Genomic DNA, 19629 nt, shown 5'->3' with positions numbered 1-19629 from the left:
TTTATTTTAATTGGCTAAAAAAATAATATAAAAATTAATTATTATTTAAATAAATCTTTAATTTAATCGGTTAGATTGCTTTCCTACTTAAATTAAAATTATATTTTATTAAAAAATATAATTTTATTAAAAATTTTTTGATCTAATGAAAAATTAATTTAGTCAATATACGTTGAGGAAGATAGAAATCCTATTAAAAAGTATCCTAATTTACTTAAATACTTTATATATTCATGTATTACATTTTGCAAATGCACTGTTTAATGAACAATACAAATATTTATTTTTTTATAAAATAAAGTTTAAAAATGGTAAAATACATAAGTATCGAGTTAATTATTTTTATTTGAATAGGACTTCTAATGTGAGAAGAAAGGATTTTAGTTTTCACTATCTTTTTGTTGAGGTAATATCTTGGGGTGCCTGTTTCTTATTTTTATTAGAAAAATTAGGACGATCTTGCTACTTTATATAGAATTCTTCTTTTTCTTTTTTTAAATTTTTTATGTTTTGATGAAAATTTTCTATTAATTTTAAAGTTTAGTAGTTAATAAGCATGAATTTTTAAAACAAAAAAATTCATGTAAAAAAATAAATTATGAATATTTACAACAAATATCGGCTACGTGCAACACATATAAAATAAATACTAATTATATAATACATCCGGAATACTAACACTAAAAATCAATGCTCCTTACACCCAAAAAAAGAAAAATTAATTCTTAAAATATAAAAAATTAACTCTAAATAAAATTAATTCTTAAAATATAAAAAATTAACCCTATATAATTGTAAGTGAATGTGCGTATACACAGGCATTAAATAATTCTTCATTAGAATGATAAAGTTGAATCCGAATTTGACCAAAATGGAAAATTTGAATACGGTTTGACTTGGTCTACATTTTGAACAGCTTGAGGTGCATTCGTCATGAATGACCGTGTCATATTTTCGGTAGCGTAGAAGAGCCGCCTTGCTCGGTTGCAATTTTCACAAGGTCGGTCAAGATGGAAGTAGTTTTGGAAGAGCATTTCATATGTCAATCTTGATTGGTGTAGTGAAATTAGTTATGAAAAAAAAAACAGAATTATATTTTATTATAAATAATTCTAATCACGGGGTATAATGTAATAATGGTACATTAACAAGGCTTATATAGCCTTATCACAAATAATAAAACACATCAGAAGTCACCTTTCTATGTGTTCTGGCTAATAGCTATCCATGTTTATGCTGCCACCAACATTGGTCTATGCCCCCCATGTAGATGCCGCTGCCATACCAACATTGAAAATTTTCACAGTTAAAACAATCCATTGAAATAGTAAATCTTCCTTGAGGTAGAACCATGTCATAAATCCAAACTATAAATATATGTCACATATTTTATATATGGGTCACATTATGTATGTATATTTTATATTCTTAATATATTGGATTTAAGGTAAAAATTTATCATATCATCGTTGCATGCATAATTTAGATTAAGAAATTCTTATCTAAATTCGATTTATCGTAAACTCAAAATATAATATGTATGACAAATCTATATATAAAATAGCTAGAATTTCTATATTTATGTCTTAGGTCTATGATATAGACAATTCTAGATAAATTTTTTTTCTCCCAATTAATGTCATTCTTTACATTAATTAATTTCAAGATTTACTAATTAATCAAGCTCTTATGGAATATTTTATATGGAATCACCATTATACTCTATAATTATTCCTTGAAGACAAAATCTAATTAACAATAAATCCATACTAACCTTGGCGAGAAAGAGTCCAATCATTATCATCACCAGAAACCTGCCAAGCGAAGTAACCAAGCAATCCTTTATCCTTAACATATGCAACCTTAGCAGAAACACTCTGTATATCATCGTAACCTATCCATGTTGTGCCAGAATAACAATAATTCGAAACATAAGTTTCATTGTAAAGAGCCGTTGCCTCATTTTCATCAATAAAATCCTTGATCTGCGAATAATCTACGGCGTCGGACAAGGCTGCTCCAACGGTGGCTGCAAAGAATCCATTTTCATTAGCATTTGCAAGTTGCCAAGCTCGACCATAGAAAGGAAACCCCAGTACTATTTTACTAGCTTCCAAACCAGCCTGAATCCAACTTGTGACCCCATAATCTCCACTAATTGTAGTCCCTGGATTGTATAATGCTGCAGGTGGCCCTGTAACTGTTGACCAACCAGGACCATAAAAATCGTAGGCCATTAAATTGATCCAATCCAAGCTGTTTGATACAGCCTGAATTGGGTAAGGCACTGAGGTTGAGTAGTAATATGGCAGGTAAAGAACTGCTGCGGATAAAAGCAATGGTGTCCTGCCAGAGTTCTCAGCCTCAGCGGCCACAGCAGCTTTCCACTCATTAAGAAGCAAGCCCAGGTTGCTCATCCGGGTGGTGGTGTTGGGGTATTCCCAATCAAGGTCTAAGCCATGGAAATTATAGGACCTTGCTATACTTATCGAAGAGTCGATAAACGTTTTGCGTGAACTTGCTTGGCTTACCATGGAATCAAAGGCAGCAAAAACCTCATCTCCGCCTCCTCCACCAATGGATAAGAGGGTCTTGATGGAAGGATTTTTCTGTTGGACGGTTTGTGTGAAGTTGGAGAATTGAGCCTGATTTGCAGATGGAATAGTAACTTGATTAGTTTGGGGATCAAGATCAGCAAATGCGCAAAAAAGATGGGTGAAAAGGGTGGATTCTATGTCAAAAACAGGGAATTCTGTTCCATAGTACCAATAAGCTGCTCGAACAACATTCTGTCCCGCAGATGAATGGAATTGAAGAAGAAACAGAAGAGTTGTGAAAAAAAAGAGGAAGATTTTGGTGGCCATTGGAGACAAACTAAACAAAGGGAAATATGCAATAGCTAACTAAGCCAGCCTTCTACCCACACACACACAGATATATATATATATATATATATATATATATATATATATATATATATATATATATATATATATATATATATACATAAAATAGTCTAATAGCGTGCTATTCTGGGCAACCAAAATATATATCCATTTGATGCGTTGAGATGATTTTGTGAATGCTGTGGGCTATGACTTAGCAGAAATTGTAGGGACAACATCGCGCGCAGAATATATCTTTTTTCTTGCTTGATATAAGAAGTTTTTTTTTTTTAAAGAAGAAAATTCTCATACTCCAGTCATTTTTATTTTGATGGATTCAACTCTAAACTCAACAACCAAATTTTTAAAATAGTCTTTAATATTATCCGAGTCAGAAAATTTTGAAATAAAAATCTTATTTTTATTTTTTTCTTAAGCCTTACTGCACCATTTTCATAAATACTAATAATAATAATAGTAACAGTAGTAGGAATGCAAAGCTAGAAAAAAATTAAAATAAAACAATTACACTTACAAATAAAAGCTTGCAAAGAAAGAATATTTCTTAGAAAAATGAAAGGCCGGCGTAGGAGAATCACCAAGCAATTAGGTGAGATAATCAAATGGATGCCAAAATTTAGAACTTCCCATTAATTTTTCTTTTATAAGACACAAGTTGATTCTTCAACTATGTAACTATATATATTAAATTCGATTTATTATAAATTTAAGACACAATATAAATAATGAGATTCACATATTAAATAATTAAAACCTCTATATATATATGAATTCATAATAGATTAGATTTAAATAAAATTTTCTCTAATAATTGATGAGCCGAAACTTATCTTGATCAGGCAATACTAATTTTAATCTACATATAAATTTAGTTATTTGAAAATTAGGGATATGAATTTTTTTAGTTTCAAATTAATTGATGGAATTTGATTATTTCAATTTATAAATTCTTATCTTCAATTTGGTTTGATTGAATTTAATGAATTGTAAATATTTTTTTATAACCAAATCATTTTCTAATTAACCAAAATAATTACTTATAGATAACTTTTTTCTGAAATCATATATATAATTTTGATAAATGACATGTGATTAAATTATAATAAAATTGATTATAACACGCACATAAATTATTTCAATTATTTATTGTTTGTTTCGTAACGTGCTTTCAAAGAAACAGATACGTGACAAAATTCTTCATACGATTTTCAGATACATGCACGCATATATAGTTACCGTGTGTGTTTGAATAAACGTTATTTATGAAGTAATGTTTAAAAAAGTATAGCAGAATTGAAACTGATGGATATTACAATTTCTTTTTTTTTTATTGGTAGAAAATGGAGGAGAAAACAATGCGAATCTGGGAGTAGCCAACCCCCGCCTCGTAATGAGCAAGTCATTGCAGCAGACCTGGAGGAGGAAAAACCAACTGGGAAGGAGAGAGATAGAAATTAGAATTGTGGTGATTATAAGAAATTAGGACAACTCAGTCCTTTAAAAAACTTGCACTTAATTGATCAAAAAACGTAAACTGCGGAAGGATTCTTCACAGCCAACACAAATCGCACCAGACATTGATTATCACAATTCATCGATAGCTTCCTTATGCCCAACTTCCATGCTAACTTCAAGCCATCTAAAACAGCCCATGTCTTAGCCACCGTGAAAAAGCACTTCCCTAATTGATTCATGAATCTCCCTACCCATCTTCCTCCGTCATCCCTTATAAGCTCGCCCCAAGAAGCATTTCTAGAGTTGCAAACAAGAGAACCATCTCAGTTAAGCTGGTACCACGAATAAGGGGGAGGCACCTAAATCCAAGCATTAGAACCCCTAGTCATCACCTTCTCAACTCCAATGGTCTTATCAAGAGCCCAGCAAGCCACTGTAAAGATCAAGAGCCACTCACATCTCCGCTGTTACTCTGCCACAGGCCCTTAAGATTCGCATAGAACCACTTATTTAATTCCTCTTGATCTGCTTCAAAGACACTTCCTGACGGGTCCAAACTTCAACAGATCAGCGAGGCAACTCACAGTCTCTAAGAACATACAATGCGGCCTCTACTCTGTCCATACAAAAAGGGCAGGAACCATCCGAGACTAATTAAGTGTTTTCTGGGTCTCTCAGCATTAGTGAGAAGGCCCCTATTTAAAGCCAACTACATAAACCCCTCCAATTTCAAACCAACTGATATTGTTGTTAGTAGTATCCTCTAGAGCATATTATTTAGTATGTATCTTGTATATCTTTTATTAATAAAAGGCATTTTCACTTTTTCGTTTATATAATATATTTATGTGTAATAGAAAAAGTCCATTGATATTTTGTTAGAAATTCTATTCTTAAGTTGTTAGGAATATGAGTGACAGTATTTCTAGTACAAAGTATCATAAATAGGTTCACGATCGAGGATACTTCACAATAAGGACACGACTTATCCAGAAAGATTGTAATCATGTTTGTTCCCAAGTTATTTATATGAGATGTAAATAAGATGGAATGGTGAGTCTCATGCCATATAACAAACATGATAGGCACTTATATATGATAAGTAGGCCGAACCAGTGACACTTATGACAAACACATGGAGTTTACTCTTGTTAATGCATTGTCATAAATTATATTAGTGCGTATAATATTTAGACCTGAAATAGCACAGTTATCTTGTATATAGGTGATTTGAGTTTGATACTGCTTTCATACTTGTACTGTGTATGGGTATATGGGCATGTGTTGGCTCCTACTAGTTATATATAGAGGTAGGTGTTGATCAAGATGGAATCTGTTCCTCTAAGTAAATAGGGATAAAATCCTATGTTCATTTAATTGTTCATGATGTTTCATATTCCTGGCCAGGACAGATAGATTTATTCAGAAAAGAGTTTCTAATGAGAAAATCTTTTTAATCAAGAACTAGAATTAAAAGAGAATATAATATTCATAGCAAATGGGGTTTAGCATAAACCATGACTCCAGGTCGAATTGGGATTTTGTAACAAAGAGATTCTAGTGGATGGTTACATATGATTATAGATTCATTTAAGGTAAACCTTATTACTGATTGGGTGGCTATGGCATACTATGCTAGGTGTTAACCATAGTCTATGAGCTGCATAAAATGATTTAGAGAAATCATTTATGGTAAGAAAGAGTTATGATGATATTAAGAGTTGATATCATGTCTCATTGCCAATTAGTAATGAGCTTAGTAAGTCATACACATACACAAGTAATCACCAAATTAAATATGATTTAATTAATTAATTAAAGAGTTTAATTGATTAATTAAATAGGTTTGGTTTGCAATTAGATTGCAAAGTCTCTAGCATGGCTTGAAACCAAATCTAGGTTATTGGATGTATAGTATAAGTTAAATTTATATTTAAAGTGTTTAAATATGAATTTAATTAATGAGAAATTAATTAATAAAGATTAATTAATTTATTTATATTTGATATAAATTGATTAGAAGAAGAAAAATAATTATTTTGGGTTGAGAACTCAAAATTAAGACATAGGGGTATTTTGGTCATTTCACAGGGTGACATGTGGCACCATGAGATGGTGACACATGGCACTACACATGTGACACCCCTTACCCGTCTATAATGTAACCAAGCAAAATATGCCACACAGTATGCCGGAGCACCAAATCATATTTTCATTACAATTTACCATTTTTAATTCATTTATTTATAATTTTGATTAATCTGAATTTTTCACAAATTTTATAGAAATTTCGGCAGAGTGCCTGCTGTAAATTGAAAAAATAGTTCTTCTGAATCTGTTAAAAACACTTTCAATATAATCATAATATCAATCTCAGTCAACCACCAACATATTTTCAACAATTTCTCAAATGACTTCATTATCTCAAATTTCAATTCATTTCATATCATACTCAATTCAATAAGAAATACTCAATTTATTACTGAATATGGTTCATAAATAATTACATCAAAAGTATAATTACATGAGTTTAAAATATACATAACAAAAGTTTACAAAACAAACAAGACCAAAAGTAGCCTAATGTCCTACCAATGCACTGCAAATGTGAGGTGACTCTGGACTCTGTGTGCATATTTGAAAGTTCACCCAGTATGAGGTCTGCTGAACTCCCTAGCTATGTCTCCAGTACCTGCGCGTGGCAAAAGCGACGCGCTAAGTAATTCTGCTTAGTGGTGACAATATAAAATAAAATAACTAAAATAAAGTAAATATGCAGAATGTATGTTTACATCTTTGGTAGACTTAATTTCTGGCATTTATTGTATTATTATTCGATTAAAGTTTGGTAAGATTTATTATCATTGCCCGAGTAACCCATACTAGTCGACTAGACTGGATAAACGGGTAAACTGGCACTGGGTGCTAAGTACCTCGGACCATCACTATAACGATTGGGCTCCAACCACTAGAGGAATTGTCCGCTTTGGCCATAAGCCTCACGGTTCTGTCCCATAGGTGGAATGGAGAACTTCCCAGGAAGTCACCCATCCTAGGATTTCTCTCAAGCGAGCACGCTTAACCCTGGAGTTCTTCCAACTCTCCAGGCCATTCCACCAAAAGGCGCCTCTAGTGATTAGTTCCCCCATTTTATAGATCATTACTTTTTGAGCCCAAGACCATCTCCGTGCTTTGCCGATGTGGGATTTGCCTAAGAGATCTTTCTCCCCCCCTTTCGGGACTCAGCGTCCTCGCCGAGGTTTGCGCCACCATCGCCCAAGAGGACACGCGAGCGGCTCTGATACCAATTGTAACGATTGGGCTCCAACCACTAGAGGAATTGTCCGCTTTGACCATAAGCCTCACGGTTTTGTCTCATAGGTGAAATGGAGAACTTCCCAGGAGGTCACTCATCCTAGGATTTCTCTCAAGCGAGCATGCTTAACTCCAGAGTTCTTCCAACTCTCCAGGCCATTCCGCCAAAAGGCGCCTCTAGTTATTAGTTCCCTCATTTTATAGATCATTACTTTTTGAGCCCAAGACCATCTCCGTGCTTTGTCGATGTGGGATTTGCCTAAGAGATCTTTCTCCCTCCCTTTTCGGGACTCAGCGTCCTAGCTGAGGTTTGCCCCACCATCGCCCAAGAGGACACACGAGCGGCTCTGATACCAATTGTAATGATTGGGCTCCAACCACTAGAGGAATTGTCCGCTTTGGCCATAAGCCTCATGGTTTTGTCCCATAGGTGGAATGGAGAACTTCCCAAGAGGTCACCCATCCTAGGATTTCTCTCAAGCGAGCATGCTTAACCTCGGAGTTCTTCCAACTCTCCAGGCCATTCCACCAAAAGGCGCCTCTAGTGATTAGTTTCCCCATTTTATAGATCATTACTTTTTGAGCCCAAGACCATCTCCGTGCTTTGCCGATGTGGGATTTGCCTAAGAGATCTTTCATTTATGACAATCACACAATCAGTCACATTGTGTCTCCCGGTGTGTAACAGAACAGCTAATAAGCTGTAATAATTATCAGGGATAAAACCCAAGTATAATAGGTTAATCAACATAGCCGAAGGCTATTTTATCACAGAATGCCACGTGAGGCCATAAAACACAGAATGGAATGATGCCATATGCAGTACTGCTAACAGAACCCTATTGGCATACCAACCTATCTAAACCAATCTTGCTAGGTGTACTAGGGCATATTAAACTTTTAATTTATACAATTCTTGAAATTTAAGTTTAGGTGTTACTATTCATTTCATTAGTCAACAAAAATGTTGACTTTTGCATAGACAATAGGTATATTGGTTTTAATACTCCCAACATACCACATTTTTCATTCTAAAATTGTTAGTATTGGTTGCCAATACTATTTCTAAGCTTAATGTTAGTTGTTCAAAATTTTTAGATTTCAAGCCTTGTATTTACTGTTCTATTAGTCATTTTTCCGATGAGAATTTGGCAAAGTTGTCAACATGAAAGTTGTTTCTTATTGTGTCTAGTTACATTTCTTTTTTTGAATCATTCTATTTGGAGTTTTGTAGCTCAAGTTATGGCCTAATTACCATGATTGGCCACATTGCCAACTTCCCAGATTTTTTGGACTGACCAAATCTACAGTGTTTTGTATAGTGATTGTAGGTCACCTTTTGAACATATTATGATCAAAATTTGGGTTAGGTTTCTTCATGAAAGTTGTAGGTATATGTCTCAGCTATTTTTTGTTAAAATTTCAGGTTAATTGGACCTTTCGACACTAAGTTATGACCAAATGAATAAACACTGTTCATTTGGTCATTTTGCTCAGGCAGAATGCAAGTCACCCAGGTTAGGGCAATCTTTAGGTCAACTTGGTTTGGTTTTCTAGGCATGGTTTCTTCACCAAAGTTGTGCTATTATGTGTCTAGTTTCATGTTCAATTAGCCTTGCACAAATTGAACCTCTACAACTCCAGTTATTGCTGCTTAAATCCGCTGAACTCTTGCTCAGTCCTGCAGGTCAGCCAAGGCAGCAACACTAACTTCACTTCCCACTAAACAAACCACTTCATTTGTTATTCACACATAACCAAATGGTCATTAATTGACCATTAAAACTTAATTTCACCATTACATGATCTAGGTCTCAAATTCATGCCCAACCCTAACCCTACTATCTCCAATCATGCATACACTTACCTTCCATTATCCTAAGCAATATATTGGTGTTAAAGGCAGCCACAATATCATTTTAATTCTAAGAAATCTTCAAAACCCTACCAAGTTTAAGGCTGTCAAAAATTTAGGATGGGCATACACATGATGTTTATTTAGTTTCTTTATAAATTTACACTCATTTTCACTCCTCCAACATGAATGAAAAGAGAAAGATCAAGTTTAGTCACTAACCTCTAATGAAGTGAATTTCAACCTTGCAAGAGTTCTTCTTTTACACTTCTTTTTGCTCCCAAGAGTTTCACCAAGATGAAATATCAAGGTTTTGTGTTGACACTTAGAGTTTTTATTGAAAGAAAACTAGGGAAATGAAGGTTTGGAAGCTTGTTAATGGAGGAGTGAGGGAGAGCATGTGGGACGGCTTGAAGATGAAGAGAATGGCTGCTGTTTTTTCTAGAATTCTGCCTTCTTTTTTCTATTTTTAATGTATTATAATTGTCTTTCTTTAATTTGATTGGCCATAACATTTTAATTACGTCATGCTTATATAAGCATGAAGTAATAAATCCCATTTATTTTCATTTTCTTTTCTTTCATTGCCTATTCATTTTTAAATAATTTTTCATCAATATTTATTCATATTTTTTATCATATAATTCATTTACATAAATGGACAAGTTGGTCAAAAATCATCTTTGAAGACGAAATGATCAAAATGCCATTCGTTTGGCTTAACGAGCCAAAATTGTGTGTACCGATTGATTAAATTTTCCTTGTGTTTTCTTAACATTCTATTATCATGGGAACCCCAATAATCCTGCCCTGAGGTCCCAAAAATTATTTCATGAAGTTTTTCCCGAGTCTAGGTTTGCTAACGGCCTTCACTGTCACTTCCCCTTCGGGTTACTCATCACTGGGGTTTCGGCTCGTTTAACCTTAGTGCATTTCATTCCTAAAAATTTTCCTTGATTTTTATGAGCATTATTTGGTTTCTTTATAACTCTCCACTCTAGTCTAATTATAATTTCAAACATTCTAGCTGCCCGGACCGACATTGGTCGTCAGAATAGTAGACTGTACGGACTAGCTAAAGTGAGGATGTGACACCCCTTACCCGTCTACAGTGTAGCCGAGTAAGTTATACCACTCAGTGTGCCGGAGCACCCATTCATATTTTAATTACAATTTATCCCTTTTAATTCATTTATTTATAATTTTTGCTAAATTTGAATTTTTTCAAAATTTTTATAGAAAATTCGGCAGACTGCCGGCTGTAAATTGGAAAAATAGTTCTTCTGAACCAGTTTAAAAACACTTCCAATATAATTTCCAAATCCAAACTCCATTATACACATTTAAGTCAATCTCAAAATCTCAATCTCAAATCACAACACTGTTTTTAGAAATTTTTCTTTTCACTTCATTACTGGAAGCACATTCATAAATATTTCTCAATATAATATACAGAAAATTTCAATAATATGAAATTTCATATATTTACATCATCAAATAATTTCAAGAGTTTATAGTTACAATCTCAAAACTAATACAAAATACAAAATACAAAATGCTACCCAAAATCCTAATGTCCTACCATATGCACTGTAAAGGTGAGGTGACTCTAGACTCCGGATGCAGCTCTGAAGGCTCACCCTGTCTGATGTCTGCTGGGCTCCCCAGTTAGGTCTCCAGTACCTGCGTGTGGCAAAAGCAACGCACTAAGCAATTCTTCTTAATGGTGACAATATAAAATGAAATAAAATAAAATAAAATAAAATAAAATAAAATAACTAAAATAAAATAATATGCAGAATGTGTGTTTACGTTTTTGGGTAGACTTAATTTCTGACATTATTTGTAGTATTATCCGTTTAAAATTTTGTAAGGTTTATTATCATTGCCCGAGTAAACCATACTAGTTGACTGGACTGGATAAATAGGTAATCTGGCACTGGGTACTAAGTACCTCGGACCATCACACCATCGGTCACATTGTGTCTCCCGGTGTGCAACAGAACAGCTAATAAGCTGTAATAATCATCAGGGATAAAACCCGAGTGTAACAACTCAAATAACATAGCCAAAGGCTATTATGTCACAGAATAGCATGAGAAGCCATGAAAGACAGAATGGCATAAAACCATATGCAGTACTGCTAACAGAACCCTATTGGCATGCCAACCTATCCAAACCAATATTGCTAGGTATACTAAGGCATTTTACACTTTTAAGTTTCACAATTTTTGAAATTCAAGTTTTAGGGTTACTATTCCATTCATTAGTCAACAAAAATGTTAACTTTTGCATAGGCAATAGGTACATGATTTTAATACTCCCAACATACCACATTTTACATTCTAAATTTGTTGGTATTGATTGCCAATACCATTTCTAAACTTAATGTTAATTGGACATAATTTTTAGTTTTCATGCTTTGTATTTTGCTGTTCCATTAGTCATTTTTGTAGTGGGAATTTGGCAAAATGATCAACATGAAAGTTGTTCCTTATTTTGTTTAGTTGTATTTCCTTTTTTGAATCACTCCATTTGGAGTTTTGTAGCTCAAGTTATGGCCCAAAAACCACAACTGGCCAGACTGAAAGTTTTCCATAATTTATGGACTGACCAAATCTACAGTACATGAAATAGTGACTGCAACTCCCTTTTTGAATATGTTCTGGTCATAATTTGGGTTAGGTTTCTTCATGAAAGTTGTTGGTCTATATCTCAGGTTGTTGGTGGTAAAATTTCAGGTCAATTGGACCTTTCTACACTGAGTTATGGCCAAATGAACAAACACTGTTCATTTGGTCATTTTGCCCAGGCAGAATGCAGGTCACCAAAGTTGGTTTGGTTTTTTGGGCGTGATTTCTTCACCAAAGTTGTGCCATTATGTGTCTAGTTTCATGTCCAATTGGCCTTGCACCAATTGAACCTCTACAATTTAAGTTATTGCTACCCAAACCTGCTGGACTCATGCTTAGTCCTGCAGGTCACCAAGGGCAGCCACACCAAACTCCAATTCCACTACACAATTCACTTCATTTTTTATTTAAACAAAACCAAATGGTCACTAATTGACCATTGAAACCTACTTTCATTATCACATGATCGAAGTCTCATTTTTCACCCCAAACCATAACTCAAACATCACAAACCATGCATTATCATTGCATTTCATCAATTCACTTAAGAAATACACATTAAGGGCAGCCATACTAGCTAGCTCCATAAAACTCATCACAAGCATACCCCAACCAAGGCTACCAAAATTTAGGGATAGCATACACATGGTATTCAACAAATTTTCTTTGTAATTTACACTCACTTAAGGTCCTTAAACATGAATTCAAAGTAAAAACCAAGGTTAGATCACTAACCTCTAATGGAGTGAAGTTTCCCACTTCCTAGAGTTCTTGTTTTCCTTTTCTTTTTGCTCTCAAAAGACTCATCAAGATTCAAGAACACTTTTTCGTATTGGGAGTATAGGGTTTAGTAGGGTAGAAGCTAGTGAAATCAAGCTTTCAAAAGCTTGAAAATGGGTGGCTATGGAGGGAAGGTCACGGCAAGGAAGAAGAAGAGAAAGAGAATTCTGATTTTTTTTTTCCATTTTTCATCCCAATTTGTCTCTTTTAAGTAAGCTTATGCCATGTGTCAAGATTGGATTGGTTGGGAGAATCTTAATGACATCATTATGATGTTATAATTCCATTTTCTTTTATTTTCTCTCCTTTTCTTGTCTATTTAATTGCAATTAAATTTTTAACAACATTTATTCATATTTTATGTTATATAAATTATTTATTTAACTGGACAAGTTGGCCAAAAATCATCTCTGAAGACGAAATGACCAAAATGCCCTCCGTTTGGCTTAACGAGCCAAAACTATCTATACTGATTGAAAAATTTTTCTAAACATTTTCTTGGCATTCTAATGCCATAAGAACCTCAATAACCCTTCTCTGGAGTCCCAATAATTATTTTATAATTTTTCTCCGGGGTCTAGGGTTGCTAACGGCCTTCACCGTCACTTCCCTTTCGGGTTACTAATCCCTAGGGTTTCGGCTCATTTAACCTTAGTGTATTTGGTTTCTAAAATTTTTCCTTGATTTTTACGAGCATTATTTAGTTTCATTATAACTCCTCACTATAGTCTATTTATAATTTCAAACATTCTAGCTACCCGAACCGACATTGGTCACCAGAACAGTAGACTGTACGGACTAGCTAAAGTGAGGATGTTACAACTCTTCCTCTCTAATAAAAATTTCATCCTTGAAATTTACCTGATGCAAACAGCTGAGGGAACTGTTGCTTCATCGTCTCTTCACTTTCCCATGTTACTTCTTCTGTGTTGTCGTGCCTCCAAAGCACTTTCACTAGTGGAATTTGTTTATTTCTCGATTCCTTCACTTCCCGAGCTAGGATCTGTATAGGTTCTTCTGTATTTGTCATGTCCAATTGGATTTTAATCTCTTCCATGGAAATGACATGTGAAGGGTTTGAGCGATATCTTCTCAGCATAGAAACATGGAATACATTGTCAATTTTATCCAGTTCTGGTGGTAAAGCTAGCCGATAGGCCACTGGTCCCACACGTTCAATGACTTCATATGGGCCAATGAACCTAGGGCTTAACTTACCCTTCCTTCCAAACCTCAGTGCTTTCTTCCATGGTGAGACTTTGAGAAACACTTTATCGCCAACTGCATACTCTATCTCTTTTCTCTTCAAGTCAGCATAAGATTTTTGTCTATCTGAGGCAACCTTCAGGTTAGCTTTGATTATCTTCACTTTCTCCTCAGTCTGTTTCACCAGGTCTGGTCCTACCATCTTATCTTCACCCAATTCAGTCCAACACACTGGGGTTCTACATTTCCTCCCATACAGTGCTTCATACGGAGCCATTTGAATGCTAGCTTGATAGCTATTGTTATATGCGAATTCTGCCAGTGGGAGGTATCTATCCCAGCTCCCCTCAAACTCAATGACACAACTCCTTAACATATCCTCCAGGATCTATCATATAATTCACATTGTTACTATCATTTCAATTTATTAATTGCAAAAATTCAATTAGTTCTTAGGTTTACCTGGATTACTCGTTCTGACTGTCCATGCATTTGGGGATGAAAAGCCGTGCTAAAACAGAGTTGTGTGCCCAAGGCTTCTTACAACTTTTTCTAGAATCTTGATGTAAACCTTGGGTCTGGGTCAGATATGATGAAAAGTGGGATTCCATGCAGTCTAACTATCTCACTGATATACAATTCTGCTAGCTTCTCTAGTGAGTAGTCAGTCCGAACTGGCAGAAAATGTGCTGACTTCATCAATCTATCCATTATCACCCATACTGCATCATGCTTCTTCTGGGTGAGAGGTAAACCACTAACAAAATCCATAGTGACCCAGTCCCATTTCCATTCAGGTATACTTATAGGCTGTAGCAATCCTGATGAAACTTGATATTCTGCTTTAACTTGCTGACATGTCAAACACTTAGTCACATAGTCAGCTATATCCCTCTTTATACCAGGCCACCAATAATGAGGCTTCAAATCATTATACATTTTTGTGCTTTCTGGGTGCATAGCATAAACATTAGTGTGTGCTTCTTTCAGAATACTAGTCTTCAGTTCCCCATCATCTGGTACACACACTCTTCCTCTGTAGTACAGAAACCCATCTGCTTTCACCTCATATTCAGTTTCCTTTTCCCTCTAGAATTTTACCCACAATGGCCATTAATTTTTCATCTGTCTTCTGCCCATCCTGTATCTGCTGTAGCAGGGTTGGCCTCACCTGTAACTCAGCCAAAATAGCTCCATCTTGAGCTAAGGACAGACTGGCATTTAGTGATCTTAAAGCTGTGATGGACTTCCTGCTTAAAGCATCAGCAACTACATTTGCCTTCCCAGGATGATAATCTATCACACAATCATAGTCCTTTAGGAACTCAATCCATCACCTCTGTCTAAGATTGAGCTCCTTCTGCGTTGGCAAATATTTTAGACTCTTGTGGTCTGTGTAGATGTAGCATTTTTCACCATATAAATAATGCCTCCATATCTTCAGTGCGAAGATAATTACTGCTAACTCCAGGTCATGAGTAGGGTAGTTCTATTCATGTGGCCTTAACTGCTTGGAAGCATAGGCGACCACTTTCCCCTCTTGCATCAATACACACCCTAGCCCATTATGCGAGGCATCACTGTAGACCTCAAAGTCTTTTCCCGACACTAGCTATGTTAACACTGGTGCTTCTGTCAACATAGCCTTTAGCCTCTCAAAACTAGCTTGGCACTTGTCGTTCCAGCCAAATTTCACATTCTTGTGCAACAACTTGGTCATTGGAGCAGCTATAAGAGAGAACCCCTTCACAAATCTTCTATAATATCCTGTTAGCCCCAAGAAACTTCTGACCTTAGTTTTATTTCTGGGAGGCTTCCATTCCATCACTGCTTCTATCTTTTTGGGATCCACTCTAATCCCCTCAGCTGATACTATGTGTCCAAGAAAGGAGATTTCACTCATCCAGAAGTCACACTTGGACAACTTAGCATACAGCTTTTTTTCTCGCAGGGTTTGCAGAACAATCCTCAAATGTTCATCTTGTTCTTCCCTGGTCTTGGAATACACCAGAATATCATCAATAAAGACCACTAAAAACCGATCTAAATATGGATGGAAGATATGGTTCATAAGGTCCATAAATGCTGCTGGTGCATTTGTTAACCCAAATAGTATCACTAGAAATTCATAGTGCCCATACCGGGTTCTGAATGCAATTTTTGACACATCTGCATCCTTTACCCTCAACTGATAATACCCTGATCTGAGATCAATTTTTAAAAATACACTGGCTCCCTTTAACTGATCAAACAGATCTTCAATTATGGGCAATGGATATTTATTCTTCACAGTTACTTTGTTCAACTACCGGTAATCAATACACAATATCAAAGTTCCATCCTTCTTCTTCACAAACAGCACCGGAGCTCCCCATGGTGACACACTGGGGTGTATGAACCCCTTATCGAGTAACTCTTGCAACTGAGTTTTCAACTCCTTCAATTCAATGGGTGCCATCCTATAAGGAGCAATTGAAATGGGTGTTGTACCCGGCATTACCTCAATAGCAAACTCGACTTCCCTTTCTGGTGGTAAACCAGGCAACTCTTCAGGAAATACATCTGGGAAGTCTCTTATTGTGGGTATATCACCCAGGTTTGGCTTAGCCTGCCTAGTATCAACCACGTGTGCTAGGTAAGCTTCACAGCCTTTTCTCATCAATCTTCTTGCAACTGTGGCTAAGATAACATTGGACAGGAAATCTGTCTTTTCACCCACAATAATAATCTCATTACCCTCAGAAGTTTTTAGAGAAATCCTCTTCAATTTGCAATCAACTATTGCCTGATGATGTGACAACCAGTCCATTCCCAAAATCACGTCAAACTCGTGGAAGGGCAATTCAATTAGATCTGCCGAGAATTCATACCCTTGAATCCTCAACGGGCATTCTTTATACACCTTATTCACTACCACATTGTGGCCTAGTGGATTTATGACTAGAATGTCTTGATCACTCTCCTCTACTGGAACTCCTCTCTCTATGGGTAGTTTGATGCAAATGTAGGAATGAGTGAATCCTGGATCCACCAATGCATGCACAGAAGTGTTGTAGAGGAAAAATGTACCCCTAATGACATTCGGGGCATCTTGCTCCTCCTGAGCTCTGATAGCATAGGCCCTGGTAGGTACTCTAGCATCTGGCCTCTCAGCTAACTCAGATGCAGGCCTCAGTAATGGACCAGCTGCCTCAGATTTACCGGGCTTCCTACCCCTTTGTGGTGCAGGAGCAGGTCTGTCAGCTTGTGTTGGAGCAATTGTATTAGTCCTCTTCAGACAATTCTTGATCTGATGTTCTGTCGATCCACACCATAAGCATGCACCGGTCACTTACCAACAATCCCCCTTATGCCACTTCTGATAGTACTAACAAGCAGAAGATGTAGGGGCTGGTCCCCTAAACACCGTCCCTGGAGAGCTGTCCACTGATGGTGTGGATTGGCCTCTCCTAGGTGTGAAGCGTGGTGCAGGCCCACAGGTGACCACGACCTGTGGTGGTCCTGAACTCTGAGCAGGAGGACCCTTACTCTTCTTACTGGGAGTAGAAAATGTATTGGACTGACCCGGACCCCTCTTCTGTTGTCTTTCCCTTCTATTTTGTTCATTGATTCGGACTCTTTCCACTTTTGATGCAGCATCTACTAGTTTAACAAAATCTGTGATTTCCAATGCCGTGGTCATGACTTTGATATTATCATTAAGTCCTTCTTCAAACCTTCTGCACCTCTCTGCCTCTGTAGGGACTATCTCCCTCCCATATCAGCTTAGTCTGACAAACTCACGCTTATACTCAACCACTGACAATTGCCTCTGTCTCAGACTGATAAATTCTCTTCTTCGCTCTTCTAAATACACTTTGCTAATATATTTCTTCCTAAACTCTGTGAGGAAGAATTCCCAGGTGATCCGTTCCGGTTGCACCTCACTGGTTACTGTGTCCCACCACTGATATGCATCATCCTTAAGTAGGGACACAACACCTACCAGGTTCTGGTCGGGGGTGCAGTTTAGCTGTTTCAGCACTCTGATAGTTCTGTCCAACCAGTTTTCTACTGTCATGGGATCATCCTCCCTCTTCCCAAAGAAGTCCACAGCCCCATGCTTTCGCAGTTTCTCTAGATGAGATTTCTGTGGTACTAGTGGAGGTTGTGGCTGTGGTTGTAGCAGTGGAATTGCGCCCATCATTTGTCGGTAGAATTCAGTCATTTGCTGAAATAGAGCAAACTGAGGTTGGGCAGGTGTAACACCCCTAAGTTCGATAGTGCGTTCTACTGTTCCGATGACCAGTGTTGTCCGGACAGCTAGGATGCCTAGAACTACACTTCAATATGAGTGAGGAGACATAAAATAATGAATACAAGAAAAGAAAATACAAGAAAAATAAAGGAAAAATAATAGCAATGAAATGTAACCAAGTTAAGCGAGCCGAGAATCCTAGCGATGGGTGACCGCACCGGGAAGTCACGGCGTGGACCGTTGACTAGCTACGGATCATGGAACCCTGGAAAATATTTTTAGGACTTAAATAGACCCTTATTGAAGAATAAATATCATTAGAAATATCAAAGAAAAATTAAATTATTAGTACAAGGAAAAGTGAGAAATCGAAAAACAGACAAAACCCGGTGTTACCGAAAAATCGGGAATGTAACCCGAACAGGGGCATTATGGTCATTTGACATCCCGAATTGTCTTTTGACCTAAATGTCCATTAAAAATAAATAATATTACACTTAGAAAATAAAATGAAAAATTAATTTGGTGGTACCTAAAGTAAATAACAAGAATTAAGGGTTTAATGTGGAATAAGTGGGAATTTAACTTATAATATGATTATTTGTGTGAGTGGGCCACTAATGAATAAACTAAACATAAAATGGGGCAGATGTAAGTCCACTATACCAGCTGAATACTTCATCTTCTCCATTTCCCTTAACCTAGCCGAATTGAAGGAAATGAAAACCACCATTGCCGTTTTTGCATGAGCTTGATCCACTCCTCCATTTCAACTCCAATCACTTAGATAGCTTCATAAAAATTTGTCTACACATCATAAGGGAGAGCTTGATACCAAAATCAAGAAGTTTAATCAAGGTTTAGCAAGTTCCAACCATAGGTAAGTTTACATTTTTTGAATATTGTTTTGTTAAACTTTGTGTACATGTTATGGGTGTTGGATTTGTGAAGAAAATTTTCAAGTTTGAGGAGTTATTGATATGTTCATTTTGGACAGCCATGGAGTTATGTATTTAAGGAAATATTTATACATATATTTGATGAGAAATGATGTTGATTAGGGTGATTTAAGATCCTAGTAAATTATTCCACATGTATATGGTGATTGTGCACTTGGAATGGAAATTGATGAATTGTAGGACACTTTGGCATGGTGAAGATTTTTGGCAGCCTTGGGACTCTTGGATAAATGTATGTGTTTATGAAGGTATTGGCAGAATATTGACATTGAGGATTGATGGA

The 19629-nt window shown here is 36.1% G+C and overlaps 1 protein-coding gene across 2 annotated transcripts; it reads right to left on the bottom strand.

The window, feature by feature from the left end:
* Positions 1 to 697: 697 nt before the first annotated feature.
* LOC110654504 (class V chitinase-like) lies at positions 698 to 2920 on the bottom strand. Of its 2 annotated transcripts, XR_009145716.1 has the most exons (3): positions 1775 to 2920; positions 1198 to 1276; positions 698 to 1047 (listed from the first exon to the last, which is right to left on the bottom strand). XR_009145716.1 is itself a non-coding variant. In XM_021810526.2 (2 exons), the coding sequence occupies exons 1-2, from the start codon at positions 2862 to 2864 to the stop codon at positions 1254 to 1256; spliced, it is 1113 nt and encodes a 370-aa protein (XP_021666218.2). In that variant the 5' UTR covers positions 2865 to 2920; the 3' UTR covers positions 1071 to 1253. The 2 variants fall into 2 exon arrangements, 1 of the variants encoding a protein (XP_021666218.2); XM_021810526.2 differs by lacking the exon at positions 698 to 1047 and having other exon boundaries at positions 1071 to 1276.
* Positions 2921 to 19629: the final 16709 nt, after the last annotated feature.

Source organism: Hevea brasiliensis, chromosome 17, assembly GCF_030052815.1.
Source record: "Hevea brasiliensis isolate MT/VB/25A 57/8 chromosome 17, ASM3005281v1, whole genome shotgun sequence".
Classification (NCBI taxonomy): domain Eukaryota; kingdom Viridiplantae; phylum Streptophyta; class Magnoliopsida; order Malpighiales; family Euphorbiaceae; genus Hevea; species Hevea brasiliensis.
The sequence above is the reverse complement of the archived record's forward strand: the minus strand, read 5'-3'. Positions and strand labels throughout refer to the sequence as shown.